Source organism: Pseudopodoces humilis, chromosome 9 (genome assembly GCF_049639895.1).
Source record: "Pseudopodoces humilis isolate 2021_Gansu_Grassland_sample_001 chromosome 9, ASM4963989v1, whole genome shotgun sequence".
Taxonomy (NCBI): Eukaryota; Metazoa; Chordata; class Aves; order Passeriformes; family Paridae; genus Pseudopodoces; species Pseudopodoces humilis.
The window spans coordinates 33828141-33847615 of record NC_142208.1 but is presented as its reverse complement, the minus strand read 5'-3'; the positions used below and the strand labels follow the sequence as shown (position 1 = coordinate 33847615).

Sequence of the window (19475 nt, the reverse complement as noted above, 5' to 3'; positions counted from 1 at the left end):
AGATTCACCACACGGCCACCAGGCCCATGCATTGCTGAAAACTCGGGTGTTTCAGAGCACAATCCACACAAGCAACCCAGTCTCATGCCAAGGAAGTGGGAGCTGAGCCATGGAAGGCACTCAGAACATCCCTGCTCAGGGCTGCACCACAGACCCACAATTCCAGGTGGGATCACACATGCAGGCATGGGAACAGAGCCCCCCACTGCTGCCCCAGCCCCAAACCTACACAGGAAGGTCTTCACTCCCCCCTGGCTGGGCACTCCCATCTGTGAGAGGAAAAGCAGATTAGTGCCAGGGGCTTCCAGTCAAGCACAGGGACAAAAGCCTCCTAATTCCAGGAGCTCATCCCAGAGACAGCCAGGAATCCATGCACTGCCAGAGGTACTCATCACTTTTGCTGGAATGGGATTGTGTCTGAGCAGCTCCTTCCTCCAGCTGGCACAGACAGACAGGGGCTCCTCCAGGGCACAGCCAGGCTGGGTCACAGCTCAGTTTGGGTTGAGAAAGAAGGGGTTAAATGCGGATAGTTCCAGCACATCTGTCTCAAATCAGCCCAGGATGGTTTGGGTTGGAAAGGACCTTAAATCCCATCCAGTGCCATCCCAGCCATGGCAGGGACACCTTCCCCTGTCCCAGCTGCTCCAGCCCCAATGTCCAGCCTGGCCTTGGGCACTGCCAGGGATCCAGGGGCAGCCCCAGCTGCTCTGGGCACCTGGGACAGGGCCTGCCCACCCTCACAGTGAAGTAAAATGGAAAAAAAAAATGTTTTTGCCTTGTAGACAAGACAGGGTGTAACTGGGGAAGAGTATCTCATCAAGCTGAACAGAACTGACCCTGAGATTCCAGCTACAAGAGATTCCACATCCTTTGAGAGGGATGGAAAACCAGCCTGACTCCCACCTTCCTCCTTTAAATGTTCAGCTGTGCAAGGAGTCTCCTGGATCAAGCCTGATTCACCTGATCTCCTAAACCTACAGTCAAATGCCAGGAATTAACCCCCACTCACAGCTGAATGTCAAACTCCTTAAACCAAGTGAACAGAGTCACAGTTTGTGCTGCTCAGGATGAAAAAACAGAAAAGCCAAAATTCTTGCAGCTGATCTTAGCCCAATCCTGGGGAAGAGCCAGCTCATAATTTCACTACAGGGGCAAAAGAAAAACATCACCTTCTCACAGCCTTACTCATCCCATTAAAGAAGATGTGCAAATAAAGCACATTAAAGGCTGGACTCGATGTTCTAAAGGTTGAACTCTGTGATCTCAGAGGTCTTTTCCAACCTAAATGGTTCTGTAATTTTAAATGATTCTGTGGCTGCTGCCAGCTGGCAGGGAGGGAAGTGCAAAGCACAGTTTTGAGCCTTGACAGGAGAAGTTTCTCTCTTGGTCTGAAGAGAAGTTGCACTCTTGGGCCCCAAAGACTGAGTCCTCTGGAAGCCAAAGGATGGTTGGGAGGCTGATCAAGCCTTGATTTCACATTCAGGCACCTCAGCCTGACTCTCATTAGCAGAGTTCAAGCTCTAAATCCGCTCACCAGGACTTGGTGTAGCAGCAGGAAGAGCAGAGCAGAGATGCTGCTGCTGTGTGAAGGGGCAGGACATTTCTCAGGTAGCATGAATAATTCCTACACTATTAGTTTACATTCTCATACTCCACAGACTCTGTACAAATGGAGCCAGAGCCTCTGGGGAAGGGAGATAACATTTACAGCTTCCACACACTCTGGGAACAGGCACAGAATGGGTATCTGGGCTCATCTTCACTCAAATAAATGAATACCAGTAGGCCCAGCCCTTTTACTGGGAGTTTTAAAAACAGGCAATGGCTTAACAGAAAATACAAATATGTTTTATCACATCAATACTTTTTTTTTAAAGATATGCAGACTGCACTGGGTATCGTGGCTAAAAACATGAAGGGCAAAGAAAGCTGGAAAGAAAGGAACAGTTACAAACCAGATCCTGCAAGGATCCACGAAGATGGAACACTGCTGCAACAGATGGAGAATGTAAACACTGGCCCTCTAAAAAGGGATAAAAATGGTGCTGGAAGCAATATTAAACATTCCCTCTTCTGCCCTCTGCATGATTCCAGTTGTGCTCAGAGAGAAGGGAATCTCATTGAGTCCTGAGCATGTGTCAGCTGCAGAACTCACTCCAAAACCCCCTTTTTGTGCATCCTGAGGAAATCCCTGATCCCCACCCAACAGGAATGTGCCACACACTCTGGGATGTCACTTTGGGAGAGGAGGGAGAATTCCAAGTGACAGAGCCATGGCAATGCTCGGCAGGAGCCAGCACTGCTGGCAAGGTTCTGCTCTCAAGCAGCCCAGGACAAAACCACAGCAAGGAGAACCTTCCTGAAACACAAATCTGTGGGAAATCACCCTCCCCACCCTCCCAGGATGACAATATCAGCACTCCCAGGTGCTCTGAGTCACTTCAAGCCGAGGCTTCATTATGCTTCTATTAACCAAGTGAAAATCCCCTGAAGTAAGGAAACAACTCTCCAGGGTCACCTGTCACCAAGAACATCTTTTGACACTCTTTTAGATTTGATTTATTACAACACCTTCAATAAAGTCCCAGCCTCCTCTTTTCCCCAGCTAAATCTGTCTTTATGTAGCTCTCTGTAATCACTCAGTGGCCTCGGCAAATGTAAATAACTTGGCTCAGCTAAATGTTTCCAGAAGTATTTTTTAAAATAAAACAACAGCAGCACACACTAAGATTGCATTCCACATCCATAGATAAAAGATATATTTAATATCACTGTGTAAGACTACTGAGATGGTCTAATCTTGCAAGGAAAAACACCTTTTCTTCATGTATCTGTATATAAAAATGCACCAAAGTGCTAGGAAAAAACAAGCTAATTTTCAGAAATGTGCATTTTATGTGTTTTATCAGCTCTCAAACATCTGAAATGTTCTTGGAGGGCAGGAGAGGAGCATCAGTCCTGAAGTTTGAGATTCCAGTTTGCAATTTCATGTGCAAGTGACTGCAGTGAGGTTGAGGAGGGAAGTGTGGGGAGCAAAAAAAAAAATAAGGCAACTCAAAATCTGAGATTTTTACAGACATTAACTCCTTACCTTGACCACTTCACCACCATCAACTTTCATCAGCTGCTTCAAGTTCTGGTGCAAGAGGCTAGTGTTGGATCTCCACTTCAGCAGCCCCAAGAGATCAACTAGGAATAAAAAACCCAGCAATTATCTCATGCAGGCCATTTCCCTTTCCTCACTCCCCATCACCATATGCAGGACAAAGTTTTATTTCCTTACTTCAGTCTTTTTTCCCCTGGACAACAACGTATTTCTGGTACCCTCTGACACTGCAGAAACCTGGGACAATCCTTCTACCCTGACAGAACTCTGAAAGGCTTTCAGAAAAGCAGCCAGCTTTTGAAATATCAGCAGGAAAATCTAGGCCAAGGAAGCCTGGTCCTTGGGTTTTTAATTTGCTGTACACAACAGTTGTGTATTTAGAAAAAGGTGCCAAAATGAAATTAGTCAGCCACCAACACAGTCATATCTACAGGGCAGTGACTTTCCCAGCATTAATGTTTCCAGCTTCCTTGCTCTCACTGCAGAAACTGGAAAGAAAATAAAGCACAATGAGGCACAAAGAGCTGCAAACTAAATGAGAGTGGGGGAAAGTTGGGTGATGAATATCTCCCAGTGCCCACACTGCTCTCAAGGGATGGACCCTGAGGGCACAGCCCAGATCAGGCAAAGGTCTCACCCCCAAATCCTGCATGCTGAAGGTGGAGCCCTGGTAAATAAGGGAATACAGAAGGCCAGCTGTCTCCAGGAGCCCTTGGAAAGGTTCCTTTAGGGAAAGCTCCTGGGGAGGAGCTCTCAGTGGGGCTCCCTGGGAAACACCAACCCCATCCCTGCCCACATACCCCAAACCCCACGCTCCTCCTGCCTCAGCCAAAGCAGCCTCAGGGGAAGATTCTTCTCCATGAAAAGTCAGTTTTCAGCAGCAGCTCCTGCTCAGGGGAAGCCTTCAATAAAAAACTGAATTTGATGATCTTAAAGGTCTTCTCCAGCTTAAATGATTTTGTGACTAATGTAAAAACTCACTACCTTCATTTTAGCCCCTGGCCCACCACTGCACCTTATCCACCTCCCCAGATAATTCATCCTGTGTGAATTCTGCCCAGAATAACTCAAAACTGGCACTTTCTCCCAACAAACAGCCCCTCACCTCTTTGCTATTCAGACTTTCAAAGCAACCAACACAACGTTTACCAAGGCATGAATCTGCAGAGTTTATTCTGGAAATTATCTGCAGAGACTCAAAGCAGCTGCTATGCTTTCCTCAAAAATCTTTCATTCTAAGTAATAAATGAAATCACTTCTAGTGGAATGGACCGCAGTACTCCTTGGAAAGATTCCCCTCTGAGCAGCACTCAAACCAAGCTTTCTCATCATCTCTTTGTGAGGAGAAATCAAGAGAGTTTTACTACATTAAAGCTTTGAAAGACTTGAATCCAAGTCCTCCACTCCTTTTAATACAAGAAGTCTATAGCCTGAACCCAAACTCTAAGAAACTCAGTAATAACAAAAAAAAAAAAAAAAAAAATTGCTTCTGGAAGGAAAGCAAAGATGCCTCCATGAGTTATCCAAAGTGTTTCATGGATATATTTATATCAGCTTTCCACCCCTGAATTTGGCTGCAGTCTGACTTCTAACAAGGCATCAGCTTGACAGAAGAAATGATCTGAACAAAAGCCAGCCCACAGAGGAGCTCTGAACAGCATCATGGATTGCCCCAAGAAAACAAACCCACGTGGACTCACAGCGTGATGGCAGAGCAAATGCTAAATGAATATCCATTTGTGAGCAAAATGTCAGTGCAGGCCAGCTGAAAAGGAAAAATAACTTACAGGGTACGGAAAAATGGGCACTCACTGGTAATGCAAGCATTAATTAACCCCAGCAAAGCACCAGTCAGGCAGTTAATCCCACTCTTTTCACAGGGCTGTGTGTAAAATAATGCAGTCAAAGGATGTAAAACAGTATTTTAGCCTACAGGAAAGAGGAATGCTGGAGTCAGCCTAGGTCAAGTGAAATCTGAGGTTAGAAAACATCAGGAGGAAGACAGAATGAGGTTGGCCAGAGCAGCTGGGGCTGCCCCTGGATCCCTGGCAGTGCCCAAGGCCAGGCTGGACATTGGGGCTGGAGCAGCTGGGACAGGGGAAGGTGTCCCTGCCATGGCTGGGGTGGCACTGGATGATCATTAAGGTCATTTCCAACCCAAACCAGTCTGGAATTCTGTGATTTCCTGCTGCAAAAGCTTTAAACAAACACCCAGGCTGCAAAGCCCCCAAGAGCAACTTGGCTTTATCAATGTGTTTTATTATTCTATGTATGACATATGAAGATTTCCTTTCACAGGGTATTTAACAAGTGGAAGGAAACACCCCAAGTTCCTGCCTATCTGCTTTCCTTACCCTGTATCTGTGCAAAAACTTCCCCAAACTTTCCTCAAAGCCCAGCCACTGAATTCAGTTAGATAATATTTCCCCTCCAACTAAATTCCCATCTGTTCTTTGAAATTCTCTACCTTCTTGACTTTAACATTTGATCTTCCAGTCTGTATGATTTTTATTTTAATTCTGTGCTTCACTTTTTATGCCACTGTAGCACTTCAATTTGTCATATGTGTGCGTGTTGGGCTTTTTTTTAATTATCAATCGTGCTAAGTCAAATTCTTCCCAACTGTTCTCCAAAATCCTGGTCTCCCTGGTTCCTCCAAGTCCTAGCTCCAGTGAAGAACAGACTATTATCCAAAGATTTGAGTCCTTCAGGCAGAAAAGAAAACAGAGAAATTCTTGGAATAAGCCTTAGTGGTGCCCCAGATGCTTCCAACAGCAAATCCATGGGGACAGCACCAGCCAGCTCTTGGCCTATTGATAACAGAACATGTTCCCAGCAATCCATAAATGCAATTTCAGTTCTGTTCCCATCACCCTGATGATAAAAGGACATCCTGGAAGTCTGGGAAGAGGCACCAGGAGGATTTACTTCCACAAGCACTGAGGGTTTTTTCTCCTCCTCTTTGTCTTAAGGCTCCAGTCTTGCCCAAAATTAACTGCAAAGTCCAGGAAAAGGCCAGGGAATGTCCTGCTTTAATAAATTCTGCTCAAATCACTAAAAACTGGTCAAGTGTTAACCAAGTAGATACTTCACACCATCACTCTCTCTCAGCAGTGGCCAAGTTTGTTATTTTGAAGACTTTTCCTTGCTAAGGACATCGATTACTGATAGAAAAGCAACATTAAAAAGTCACAGTTCATAGAGAACTGAAGTCAAGGGAGTGTTCAAAGAGCTCAGACCCAAAAAAAGTCTCTGCACCATCAAACACCAAGCAGAAAAAGCCAGATGACTTATTCACATACTTTCAGAATTAAAAATATAGTCTTAAAGCCAGTTCTAAGATAGTTGTGGAAGACAAAGAAAGAATTATTATTGGTAACCCAAAGGAGAAAAATCTGCTTTGGCTCAATATTTTTGTGAGGATAATAATGGATTTTTATTTACTTGTTTTTAAGAAAGTTAAAGGAAGCATAGTAACCAGCCACTTTACAAAACTTAAAATCAGCTTCAGAAATCACCATCTGAAAAGCACTGCCGATTTTTAGATGAAAACTGATACTTGAGGGAGGAATTTAATGATGATTTTTTTTGCTTTGTTTCTTTTCTGCTCAACAAGACATGGTGATCTTGCTTAATAATGTCACAGTACTTTGAAGAGAGAGAAAAGACTTCGGCAACTCAGAGGAAAAGTTTCCCAGACAACATAATTAACAGCAGCATTAAATAAAGATCAGGCCTTCAAAGCAAACAATATGCAAATTAAGCACCAAACAATGCTCAGGCTTAATTTTAATAGCAGTTCTGTGAAAGCCACATCAATATATTGATCACTGGGAAATACTTTTAACTACTAACGAGCACTAGGGAAGGCTGAAGGGAAGGAGAACACAGATTTTCCAACAAAAAGCAGTTTCATTCCAGATGTGGGATGCTGCTCTCCAAACCCCAGCCCCGCTGTGCTGCTGCTGAGCTGCAATCCCATCTTTGCTGGGAAATCCTACAACCACATCCCAATTTTTCTGCTGAACACCCTGCCAGGCTCCAAGGCTGCCAGACTGCAGTGGATCCGATGTGCTCTGCATGCCAAACGCCCGGGATGAGCTGGGAGATGCCGCTGGAAAACACCGCGGCCAACTCCGGGCTTGGCCCTGGAGTGGCACCAGAGCGGGGCCATCCCCTGGCCAGAGGGGACTCGTGGATGTGGCAGTGTCACCAAGATTCCCTTCCAGCTCCCCACAGACCATCCTGAGTCACAGCAGCTCCCTGGAATGACTCACTCCCTACGGAATGACCCTCCCACACTCCCCACTCGCTGCTGGTGCAGCCAGAAGAACAAGGGATCGCTCCATGGCAACCGAGCACAGGAATTACACAGAGGGCACAGGCTGCAAATGTGAAATATTTGCTTTGGTGACTGACACCAGCTTTCCACACAGCCTTGGGATGCACTCAGCCAGCTGACAAACAGGAAAAATGCACAGAACGCAAGGTTTAAAAGGAACACACGAAGCCAAGGCCACTCCACCCACTGGGAAGGTGTGGGAACATGAGAGTGACCTCCAGGCAACACATCCTCCACTAACATCCCTTCTGCACGCCAGGAGAAAACATCAGAGCTGTCCTCAGCCCTGAGACACGGCTATTGCACCTTGGAGTGACATAAACCAGCTTGTTTGGGAGCAGAGCCCTGGTATTAGCTGCTCTTGAAAGCAAACTCATCCCCATCCTCAGTGCTGTTTTTCAAGGAAAAGTGAAATGCCACAGAGCCTGTTTCAGTGCACTCCAGGGGAAGAGTCTCAATTATCCCTGGTCCAAATTAACTTGGGATTCTTCTGTTTTTCCAGAGTCATCAACTGCTTTGGAGCAAAACAGAAAAGGTTGGATGGTTCACACACTCACCCACACAATCCAATCCAGCAAACAGCCACCACCCAGCCACATGGAACGGGGATGGAGAAGGCAGCAAAGTCAGCACACAGATCCCAACCCTGCTGTGAGGAGCAGGAGCTCCAGCAGTTCTGGGAACTCACCGTTCTGGGTAAGTTTTGTTGAACAGACCAGAGTGGAAATCTGGAAAGAGTCTTTGCTGATGGTGCAGCTCCCGAGGTTCTGCATGCTCTTGCCTGTTGCTGAGTGTCCCTTTTCCTCCAGCTCGATTTTTGTGGATGGCAGACTGAGATAGGTCGAGGCATCCTCCAGCTTCTTGGCTTCTGCCTAAAGGGATGTTTCAAACACAGCAGGAGAAAACATCCAGTCAAAATCTCAGTAAAAAGAACATTTTAATGTTTATACTGGATTTTCTTAGGTTTGGAGCTATCAAATTTTTAACAACACTGATTCAGCACTAATCTGTCTACAGTGCAGCCAAAATGGGATTATTTAAAAGGCTGTAGAATTCACCTTTCCAAACCCACAAAAAACTCATCAACAAATGCCTTTGAAATGAAAACTTACTCAAGGTTTAACACTCAATTTCCAGCATAAACCAACTGCTCAGGACTTGCTGCTCAGTTTGATTTACAGAAGAGTTCAAAACACATTTTCCGGTGTAATTCTGGAACAGAATTCCCCAGAAGTCAGTGGAGCTTCCCTACTGGGGACTCAAAATCCTACCTTGTAAACGATAAGGTCGTGCTCTCCATCTCTCAGAGTTGTCCCATCGTATCTCATGAGCTTCACAAATGCCAGAGCAAATATTTTCTCAGATTTATCTTTGGCTGTTACCAAAAAAAAAAAGACAAATCACCACAGAATTATTTCGACAGTCAGGATACCTAAATCTCACAAACATGGACAACCTGTCAGTGAGTGACCACAGCAAAGATTCTCATGTAAATTAAGTGTACAAAAAACTGGGGAAGTCTTCTAAAAGCAAGACAGAACCAAAAAAAGAAAAAAATAAAGCCAAATGAACACATCAACAGTAACCAGACCTTTGTATTTTCATATTCTGTCTGTTCTTTTTGGAAAGTTTTTTAAAGGCAAATTTTAAAAACAAAATAGAAATGTGATGCATTGAGAAAGCCCAGGTTTTTAGAAGAATGGCAGTGTTTGGGAGCTGGAATAAAGATTAAACACCAGCACTGAGGACCTCATCAGAGCCCAGAGCCCTGAGGACAGACATTTGGAGGGGGAACATCAGAAACAGAACAGCAACTGGATCCATAATTGCAGATGAAGTGCCCCAATTTTTTGAAAGCTGACCCATTCTGCAGCCAACAGGAACTAGAAAATGCATTCAGCTTGTTCTTGCTCAAATCTGTCAGCTGGAAAAAGTTTAAAAAAACCAAAGCAAGAGATGAAGGAGAGATCACAAAGGAAGCTGAGAAGTAAAGCCAGAAGGAAAGTGTCACCACCTTGAGACAGCCCAAGGAGACACGGAGGAAGCCCTGAAAGGGGCTCTTTCTAATATTTAGGAATGACCTCTTTCAAATATTTAGGCTGTGGCCAACCTAAATATTTGAGTCATCATGAGAACATTTCTGACTCTAATAATTTGTAGCACACAATCATAATTCTGGTAATAATGACTTTTGGAAGATTGCTTTTCTTAAAAAGTATCATTCTCTACATTATTTTATTAGTTTTCTTAATCCCAAAGACTTCAATTACTGATGCTAAGCCAACTGTAAACTTTCACATTTCCATTTGTTGAAGATCTTTACTACTCCCTGCCTCTAAGATACAGAATTCCACAACCCTCTGAGTTACTAATGAAAGTTTTATTCTATTAGTAACCTAGTAAAAAATTCCATTTATTCCTTTTGGAGAAAAATCTGGGCAGGGAAGGAAAACAATCAGGATAGGTGAGAGTGAGAAAGATGTAAAGGGAAAAAGGAGCTGAGATATGGCATAAAGTAAAACATCCCAAATTTAATTCTGCACTAAAAGCAATGGCAATAATCAATTCTGGGAATGTGGGAATGCCTTCCCTGCCCCAGGAGACGCTGGCAGCAGCAGGGCCAGGAGTTCCCAAGGAGAGGCTGAGTTACTCACAGTCCTGGGAGGATCTGTGGCGGAAGGTGAACCTCAGGTGGCTGCGGTTCACGTCCTCGATGGGGATGGCGACCTGGACCAGGGCAGAGGAGGAAGGAAATGGTCAGGGCAGCACCTTCAGCCTCCCCCAAGCCCACCCAGACATCTTCCAGCACATCCAAATGATCAGTGAGTGACAATCCCAGCAGCACATCCATCCCCAGCCACCCCTTTCTGCCTACAGACACAACAAGGTGACTTTGGAGGGAAAATTCTGCTGTGGGGAGCAGCTCCAAGGCCCTTGTGAGCTACACCCTGCTCCTCTGCTGCAGAGACTGAATGGATTCCAGAGAGGCACCATCAACCTCCAAATTTGGCAGTGGAAATGTTATTATCCCAGCAAAACGAGCAGGTTTAAAGCACAACCAGCTCCCCAAACAGTGATGAGTCCAACACTATGGGAAATGTGTTTCAGCTTTAATATCCTGCTCTCCTCGAGGTGAGCTTCATGGAAACAGAGCAAACCACTCCTGAGGAGATGCTGGAGTTTCCCCACCACAGTCATCCTGAGCAATGGCTGAAATAAAATTCAATATGCAATAAACGCCAAAGCCTCTCTTTGCTGAGCTATTCCTTGCCCTGCTGAACACAGACACTGAATTTCCCCAGTTTTGTTTCCCACTGGAAGCTGTATTAATGTCACATTAACACCCAGACAAGTTATTTTAACAGTTTAAGTACCTTTACAGTCTCAAACCAGCGAGGCTGCTTTACTTGGTAATAGATCACTGACTTGTACTCTGAGATGGCTTCATCACCAGCACCGGGAAAAATAACACTCTGCAAAAACAAAAAGGGAAGTGCTTGTGTCACTTAAACTCCTCTTTTGCAGTGAAATAAACAAAAAATAAATCAGTGAAGTAGGTCAGCATAAGAGAGAATGCTCCTCATGGTATCAAAATGCATGCATTGATAAGGCAAGATGTATTTAATGATGACAAAAGTTGGGTTGAAAATAAAAACTGGGACCTTGAGCTGACAAATACAGCTGTTGAAAAGGCTCAACATGATATGTATCAAAATCAAAAAGCCCCCAGACATTAAATACTTTAATACCTCTAATCTCTTGCCATCTTCATCATAAACAGACACTGTGACTTCCACGTTCTTTGCTGTGGTTTTACTGCCTTTGTCAAAATCTCCCTGCACCAAGGTGACGTAGATGTCGTTACGAACATCTCCTACAAGGGAAAGCAAAGCACAAAATAACCCACAATTCTCACAGTAAACCCAAGGATTTGTGAAAGCAAGGACACACAGAAACAATGGCAAAACATTTAAAGCACCACACTTCCATTTACTTTATTTTTACCCAACTTCTTTCATTGTTCACTTGAAAGGAAATGTTTCAACACAGTCATTTATCCCACACAAAGGTATTTTGCAATTTAAAATATTTTAACAGCCCACAAGAGGTCTCTAATTTGTTACAGCAGGAAGAGGTTTGATGTTTTTGCTGGCTTGGGGGTTGCAGGGGAGGGTTGTATTTAGATTTATGTCTTAAAATGCTCCTCAGCTCCACCCCAATTCAACTGAAATTTTGAAAATGAGCTGGGGAAACAAGGGATCTCCAATAATTTTATGAGCCAACACAGGATGCAAACAAGGTGCTGAGGCACTCACACTTGTAGAAGAGACTGTAAAACATCTGACAGACATCTGTCAGCAGCCACAGCAACATCTGGAACGGGGATGGGCTCTGCAAACATCTCATGGATCCTCCAGAGCCCATCAATCTGCAAAGGACACTGCAGATTCTGCTCTTGCTCATGGCAGATTTTATTTTGAGAAACATCATGGTTTTGGGTTGGTTTTCATGGTTTTTGGTCTGGTTTTTTGTTGGGTTTTTTTTTTTTTTTGTAAACACTTGAACTGAACATGCACAGAATACATTTATTTATAAAAAAAAGGTGACGTGTCTCTCTTTCAAATGCATTATCCAAATCTGGTACAAACCCTAAGAGAGCTGCTATCTCTAAATCAAGCCTGTGCCTCAAAAATCTGTTTTGGATTCAGCACAGGAGATAAGTTTTACAAATGCCCTTGCTGTGGGGAAAATACAAAGTGTGCACTTTGTGTACATTCTTTTTAACTGGGAAAAAAAAAAGGAGAATTTCCACTCTCACTGGGGTTTCCTGTCTTCTTGACAGGGGAAGGAGCTTTATTTATTGATGCAAGTACCACCAAAATATTTCACATTTATTTTCAGTGAGACAACTTCTTTTGACAATTCTTTTTATTTAATGCATACCATACCTTAAATTCATCTTTAATTATTTTTTTTCCTCCAAAACCTTCTGTACATACAGATATTTAAAGCAGGTTTAGATATAATAAAGCAGCATTAATTAAGTGCCTTACCAGGCATGATAATCTCAGGAAAGCCCATTTTCCGAGCCACTGCTGTTGACCTGTCCACTAAATGTGGGAATTCTTTCCTAATCTGATGGATATCTCCTGGAAGAAGTTTCAAAGTGACCCACAGACCTGTTATGTAAAAAAAAAAAAAAAGCCAAAAACACAATTATGAAACTGCTGGGATTTAGTCTTAGATGCTACAGATGTTTTTTTACAAATTGAAAAAGTTAAAGAGATTAAAATAATTAAGGTACATTAAGATAACTGATCTTCCTTTACTACAAAAAAAACACAAAATATTTTAAAACACTCCAAGGATCTCATCACTTCACACAAAAATATGAGTACAGCACACAGAATTATTTCTGATTCCATGTTCTTTGTAATGAGATGTTTATCTTCCATGGGCTAAAAAAAAAGAAGGAGCAAGGATGATTTGCATGGAAAAACCCAAGGATTCCAAGCAAGCAATACCAGCAGATCCATAACCCAAACTGACTGATCACCACCCCCATATACCGTTTTCACTGCTCTGAGCACACAAATCTACAGCATCAGCTTCACACAGATGATATTTTTCTGCTCAACAGCAGAAGAAGCCACTAAAAAGCTGCTGCTTGCCAACTAACATCAGGCACATTTGTTACAGGAAAAAGAAAGATGCCAAAGGGAAAAAAAAAAATCCTGTAAAAATAAAAAAGAAACCCAACCCAAAGAAGCCTTCCACTTGGTGAAGTGGCTGGCAATCAAGTTTAAGCATGAAATAATCACAGCAGCAATTTGCAGAAGAAAATCCTAAAATTAAAAGCTACGAAAAACACCCCAAAAATATTCATCCATGAAATAAATTGTGGGTTACCCTGTTAGAGAATTAACTGTACATTCATTTTGTGTACACTTGGCAGCCTTGTCTTTTCCATGATATCTCTGTAAGAGCTTCTGGGCTGATTTGTTGCCAGGGATGGTTCTGACAGCTGCTGTTTCATTGAGCTGCAACTGTACCTGCACTGACTGGCTAAGGAACAACTCTTAATCCTTTTTCTGGTGGCTTGGGCACTTTTTTAGGGAAAGAATCTGGAATCAAAGACACTGAAATGTTTCCTCTTGTCGAATACACACTGGCCACAGGTGAAAACGAGGAGGGGAAGCAGACAAAACCTTTCCTCATTAGCTAAAGGAGAATCTAAAATTAATGTTTATGTAAAATTTAGTTGGCTATTAATTAGTGTAAAAATCAGGCAAAAGTGTGTCGCTTTCCCAAGGTTTGGTCAGATACAGATATTCAGTTTGGTGGGAACTCTGTATTAATCCACATTAATCCAGAATTCAGAAAATACTGAAGCCAGTAGAGGAATGACTGGGCACAGATACACCATGATCATGAGATCACACACAAAAATAAATCACCCCAGAGCAGTGCCCTAGAGAAGGTACCAGGGAAGGTTTCAGAGGGGTGGCCTGGCTCTGGCTCCCTCCTCAGCTCCTGCCAGCTCAGGCCTTCTGGGGAAGGAAAAAAATATTCCAAGTGCAGCTGCAGACTGGAAAAACAAGGGGAAGGAAGAGAAGGAAGGGAATATCCCTTCCTTCAGCATGGGGAGGCAAAAATACACAGCTCAAGGGCACAAGAGGCGAGCAAGAGAACCTCCAGCAGAGTCACAGTCACGGAGAGGTGGGGTTGGAAGGGACCTCTGGAGATCATCCAGTCCTGCCAAGGGGAGCAGGTGACACAGGAACGTGTTCAGGTGGGTTGGGAATGTCTGCAGAAAGGGAAACTCCACGTCCTTCTCTGGACAGCTGCTCCAGAGCTGTTCTGCCACCCTTCATGGAAATAAGTTCCTCCTCATGGCGAGGTGGAACTTGTGCTTTAGTTTATGGCCACTCATCCTTTCATGGGGAACCACTGAAAACAGTCTGGCCCCATCCTCTGACACCCTCTGGATGGGTTTATATGGAAGAATGAGATTCCCTCTCAGCCTCCTCCTTCCCAGAGGAACCAGGCCCAGCTCCCTCAGTCTCTGCTCATCAGAGAGATGTGCAGACCCTTGAGCATCTTCGTGGCCTCCCCTGGACCCTCTCCAGCAGAAACACAAAGACATCCAAGAGCTGAACAATGCCACAACATGCAGAGCCCATGCTGGGCAGGGGAAAAATTCTGGGCAAGGGGGAGGATCAGGCTGAGCCCTGAGGGGCGGGGAAGGGAGGAACAAACCGTACAAACTATTTTTTTACATTCCAAAATCGAAACCGCCAGCACGCGAAGCAAACCAAGGCGCACAGAAAGAGCGGTACCTACCCTGACCCTTGTGGTTGACTTCTTTAGCAGCAATCACTTTGTTTATAACAGTCTGCAGGAAATCATTCTCCCCTGCCACCCTGGGTGAAAAACGGGATGATATGTTCAGCTGCTTGTGTCGAATGGCGTCATCCAACGCTAGCCTGGAGGATGCACATGACGACCAACACCAGGAGACAAAGGGGCACAGAAAACCAGAAGTCACAGTGACAAGGGAACACAAAAGATCGTATCACAGTTGTGACAAAGAGTATTTATTAGTCAACGCAGGACAAAGGACAGGAAAGGTAACAAGAAAGACAGAGGGAGATCATTAATCAGAAGAACGCTGATCTACCACAGAGAGTCCAGCACGCCTGTGAGGGCTCTGCTCCCTCAGGGACAGTCCTCAGGGAGCAGGAGGAGGTCTCCCACCTGAGAGTCCCCAATTAAGCACTGAAAACCCACACAGGCAGCTCTCTTTTATATAAATATTGAAATATAGATATATTTATAGCAGACTGGCCCTGCAACACCTCCAGGGTCACCTGTCATTCCACAGGCGGAGTGCCTGAAGGAAAAGCTCCCATCAATCTCACAGGGAAAAGGAGGAGAAGAGCAGACAACCCAAACTTGGTGAATAAATGAGAAGATGGGGACGATAAATAAACAGCAGCATTAGGTGGCACTGAAGTAAATCTTGCCAAGTGCTTTTGACAGCCATTGTGCTGGTGGCCAGTGAATGAATACAAAGAAAGATATGAAAACAGAATTGCATGTGGTACAACAGAAACAAAGCATGGGATGAGGAGAAAAATGTGCCTCATATACACAGCCCAAGTCTATGATGGAAATAACAACACCAGCGGTCACCCTGCCTTTGTTTCCACCTTATTCATATTCTTTGGGATAGACTTTTTCAGGAGAATGTTTTCATTTATTACAGGGGAAAAAGAAAAATCACATTGTGCATCTTTTTAAAGCTCTGTGTATATGTAACAGGAAAAATGAATCAGTGCTAATGGAGCAGAAAACTGGATGTTCCATTAGCACCCCCTCTGAAAGGTTCATTTTCGTTGCATATTTCCACGCTGGCTAAAAAACAACTTTGCTGTTGTTTACCACACAATAAATGTATCCTTCTCTACCCCAAACCCTGTTTTTCTTAAAAAATGAAATTTTACTTTGATTTTGTCATTAAAAAATTAGTTATCCCTATCCCTACAGGACCTGCACACCTTGCAGTCCTCTCACCAGTCCTACTCCCTCAAACCACAAAGGCTTCCTGAATTATGCCTATTTCTCAAAATAAAGTTAATTTAAGATTTTATTATGTCAAGTTTTTTTTAAAAAAATATTATTAAAAGCCCATCTGAATATCCATTAGTGTATTAATAAAGGAATTTAGCTCCCATAACTATGTTCTGCCTTTTGGAACAGATGGCAGTCCAGCATTTCCCACAATGGGAAAACTAAGCATCCTTACTTCATGTAAATTAATTTGCCTTATCCATTCTACCTTTACTTCATGGAAGTAAAACCACCTAGGATCTATGGATGGAACATGATCTCTGTTGATCTCAGGCAGAGCTATGAATGTATGAATACCAGCAATGAAATTTAGGCGTTTCACTTCTTACACATTCTCCCCCTGGTATCTTTAAACAAAAAGAAAACAAGGCTGCAAACCTGGGAGTGCATGCTTTAAACCCAAAAAACCCTAAAGTTTCTGGGGATTTCACTGTTTCAGGTAACGGCAAATTATCAGGGAAGACGTATTAGCAATATTACTCTGGAGAAAATATCCCATGGAGATAAATTAACTTAAAATATTGGCTTTTTTTTTTTTTTAAATCCAAGTTAAAATCTTGGTTTTATTCACTCCTGCTTGTTCTTCCAACTGCTTCCTACTTACGGCTGGAATGGGATGAAGTGCTGCTTGTCCTCATCATCAACCTTCCCGTTAACGATGTCGGTAACATCCATCACTGCAAAGACAAACCAAGGGCTCTGCATGAACTGAGCAAGGTGGGAAGAGAGAAGTCCCTGGGGAACTGAAGCAACAGTGACTCAGGAGAGGGATGGAATCATCAGCTGTGGAATTTCAGAACTGCCCATGGAATAACACGGTGCAAATGAGCTTTGGCATCTCGTGATGGCAAACCCTGGAGGGTTCAGGACACAGCAACCAGTCTGATGAGATTTGGAACATCTCTGAGTTTATACAACCCCACAGCAGTTTCACCACCCAATTTCCAAGAAAGAACTGAGCAGGAGATGGTGAGATCCACCCCAGAGGTACCTGCCACCCCAAAGGGTCTACGCAGCCCCGACGTGAGCTTCCTCGTGTTGTTGTCCCGCAGCTCCATCCTGCCCACACGCACGATCTGACACACAAAACTGATCTTCTCTCTCTTCAGGTCCTTGCTGCCCAGGTCCTACAAACAGTAGTAACATCAGGTTGCTTTCCAATAGCTGAATTTCAAGTTCCATTTCAGCAGGCAGAGGGTTTGCTGCTCAGAATTTGCCTTTGCTGGGCAAGCCTCTAACAAAGAGCACTCTCAGAGTAGAGCAGCTTTTGTAACAGTATGTAAACATCTTACTGGAGTTCTGTGTGAATTAATTCCTTAGGAAAGTCAAACCATTTCTACTAAGTTAAAAAATTCACTTTGTTTTTTTTCCAGGTGTTGAGAATATTTAGCAGCCACTTAGAAATGTCTTGTGAGCCTTCGGCAGCACAGAATCGTGAATGGTTTGGGTTGGAAGAGACCTTAAAAATCATCTTGTTCCAGCCCCAGCAATGAGCAGGGACATCTTCCACTATCCCAGGCTGCTCCAACTTGGCCTTGGACACTGCCAGGGATCCAGGGGCAGACACAGCTTCTCTGGGCACCCTGTGCCAGGGTCTTCCCACCCTCACAGGGAACAATTCCTTCCCAGTATCCCACCTAACCCTGCCCTCTGGCAGCAGGAGCCATTCCCCCTTGTCCTGTCCCTCCATTCCTTGTCCTAGAGCCCCTGTGCAGCTGTTTCCCCCCTGCAGAGGTGCCCCACGCTGGTCACACCCAGCTCGTGCCACCGCTGTGGGACTCTGGGCACACTCACGGTGAACACGGCCCGCAGGTTGTGCAGTCGGTCAATGTCCTTGGGCAGGCCACAGCTCGACCACCTCACCAGGTAGTTCTCACTGAAAACAACAATATTTCCAAGACTTTCTGTTTAAATCACAGAGCAACAGAACCACAGAATGCTTTGGGCTGGAAGGGATCATAGAGATCATCTCATTCCAGCCCCTGCCATGGGCAGGAACATCTTCCACTATCTCAGGGTGGTCCAAGCCCCTCCAACCCAGCCTTGGGCACTGTCAGGGACTGGGAATTCACAGCCTCTCTGGGAAACGCATGCCAGTACCTCATCACCCTCCCAGGAAAGGATTTCTTCCTAATTTCCCATCTAAATCTACCCTCTTTCAGCTTAAAGTCATTCCCCAATATCCTGTCACTGCATGTCCTTTAACATAAGCAGATAAAATCAACTTCAGAATTTACAGGAGACTTTTAAACCAAAATTTCCTTATCCCAAAGAAACGAATATTGAGCAGAGAGCAGGCATTTCCCTTAGTGCACACAATTTTTATAAAGAAAGCAGCTTCTCAGCAGCCAAGTGTGGGAATTCTGCAGCTCAGCAAGGGCACAGCCCTTGCAGGTGTGTTCACCTCTGAATTTCCACCTGCTCTTGGGGAGCCACGAGCACAGCACGACCCTGAAACATTCCCCAGGTGAAGGGACCTGCCTCTGCCTTTCACAGAAATTTGGCTTTGCTAAGCCCCAGATCTCCCTCACTACCATCTCTGAGTCAGCACAGATAAAAATGACACTGACCTGATGAATTTGGATTCCAGTGGGTCATAGAGAGACATCAGGACTTCAGCATCTTCTCCTATTTTACACACAACGTTTTTTAAATTTACAAATAAAGCAAATGAAGGAGTGGCAGCAAACTTGGCTTGTCTGTTGATATCAATATTCTGCTTCTGAGACTGCAATTCAAGAACAAAATAAAGTTTAGCTTAGCCTAACAGACATCCAACTGCTATAAAACTTTCCTAAAACCTTCCAGAAAGAAGAGGAGGAGGTTTCCATTGACTGTCTGCTCCTGTGATCTTTTTTCTGTTAAGTTTTATGACAGACAGCATTTTCTGGATCTGTCTTGAAGTGCCACACCATAAGGAAAAAGTTAAAAAAACAAAGAAGAGAAAAAGGAGAGAAAAGATGTCTTCACTTATTAAGTAGAGAGATAAATGGAGAAAAAATAGACAACAGAAAAGAAACAGAAAAGTTCTTCCTTTTAAAAATAAGCATTTTGAACTGCAGAGGTACTGACAATTAAAGACTGAGAAGGGCTTTAAATTTGCCCCTTTTATTTCAACAGCAAGTTTTTAGGATTGGCATAAAAAAACCACACAAGAATGAGGATTTTATTCTTTGTGATTCTCAAATAGAAACTCTGATGACAACCTAACTTACAAACATCTCACATGCACATCTCTGATATTAACCTACAAATGCAGCTGATTTATTCATACAGGTCTGAACCATAAATTCTACTGAACCCTTTAAAGGATGAAAATAAACCAGCCTAAGACATAAAAATTCTTACAAAATGTTTTGCCTGATAATTCTTCATAAACACATCAAACCCCTC

At 43.8% G+C, this 19475-nt stretch overlaps 1 protein-coding gene across 3 annotated transcripts in view; it reads right to left on the bottom strand.

Annotated features, from left to right (window-relative positions):
• DOCK1 (dedicator of cytokinesis 1) overlaps nucleotides 1–19475 on the bottom strand; it is a 261997-nt gene that overhangs the window by 207011 nt on the left and 35511 nt on the right. For 2 of the 3 annotated variants that reach the window (XM_014257704.2, XM_088059823.1), the window contains exons 8-19: nucleotides 18653–18810; nucleotides 17877–17958; nucleotides 17074–17209; nucleotides 16687–16759; nucleotides 14793–14935; nucleotides 12503–12628; nucleotides 11198–11322; nucleotides 10823–10921; nucleotides 10103–10175; nucleotides 8720–8823; nucleotides 8137–8320; nucleotides 3092–3189 (exon numbers count right to left, since the gene is read on the bottom strand). In XM_014257704.2, coding sequence (XP_014113179.2) covers nucleotides 3092–3189; nucleotides 8137–8320; nucleotides 8720–8823; nucleotides 10103–10175; nucleotides 10823–10921; nucleotides 11198–11322; nucleotides 12503–12628; nucleotides 14793–14935; nucleotides 16687–16759; nucleotides 17074–17209; nucleotides 17877–17958; nucleotides 18653–18810 — 1401 coding nt within the window. The remainder of the gene's footprint in view (nucleotides 1–3091; nucleotides 3190–8136; nucleotides 8321–8719; nucleotides 8824–10102; nucleotides 10176–10822; nucleotides 10922–11197; nucleotides 11323–12502; nucleotides 12629–14792; nucleotides 14936–16686; nucleotides 16760–17073; nucleotides 17210–17876; nucleotides 17959–18652; nucleotides 18811–19475) is intronic. The other variant, XM_005528870.3, reaches the window with a different exon arrangement.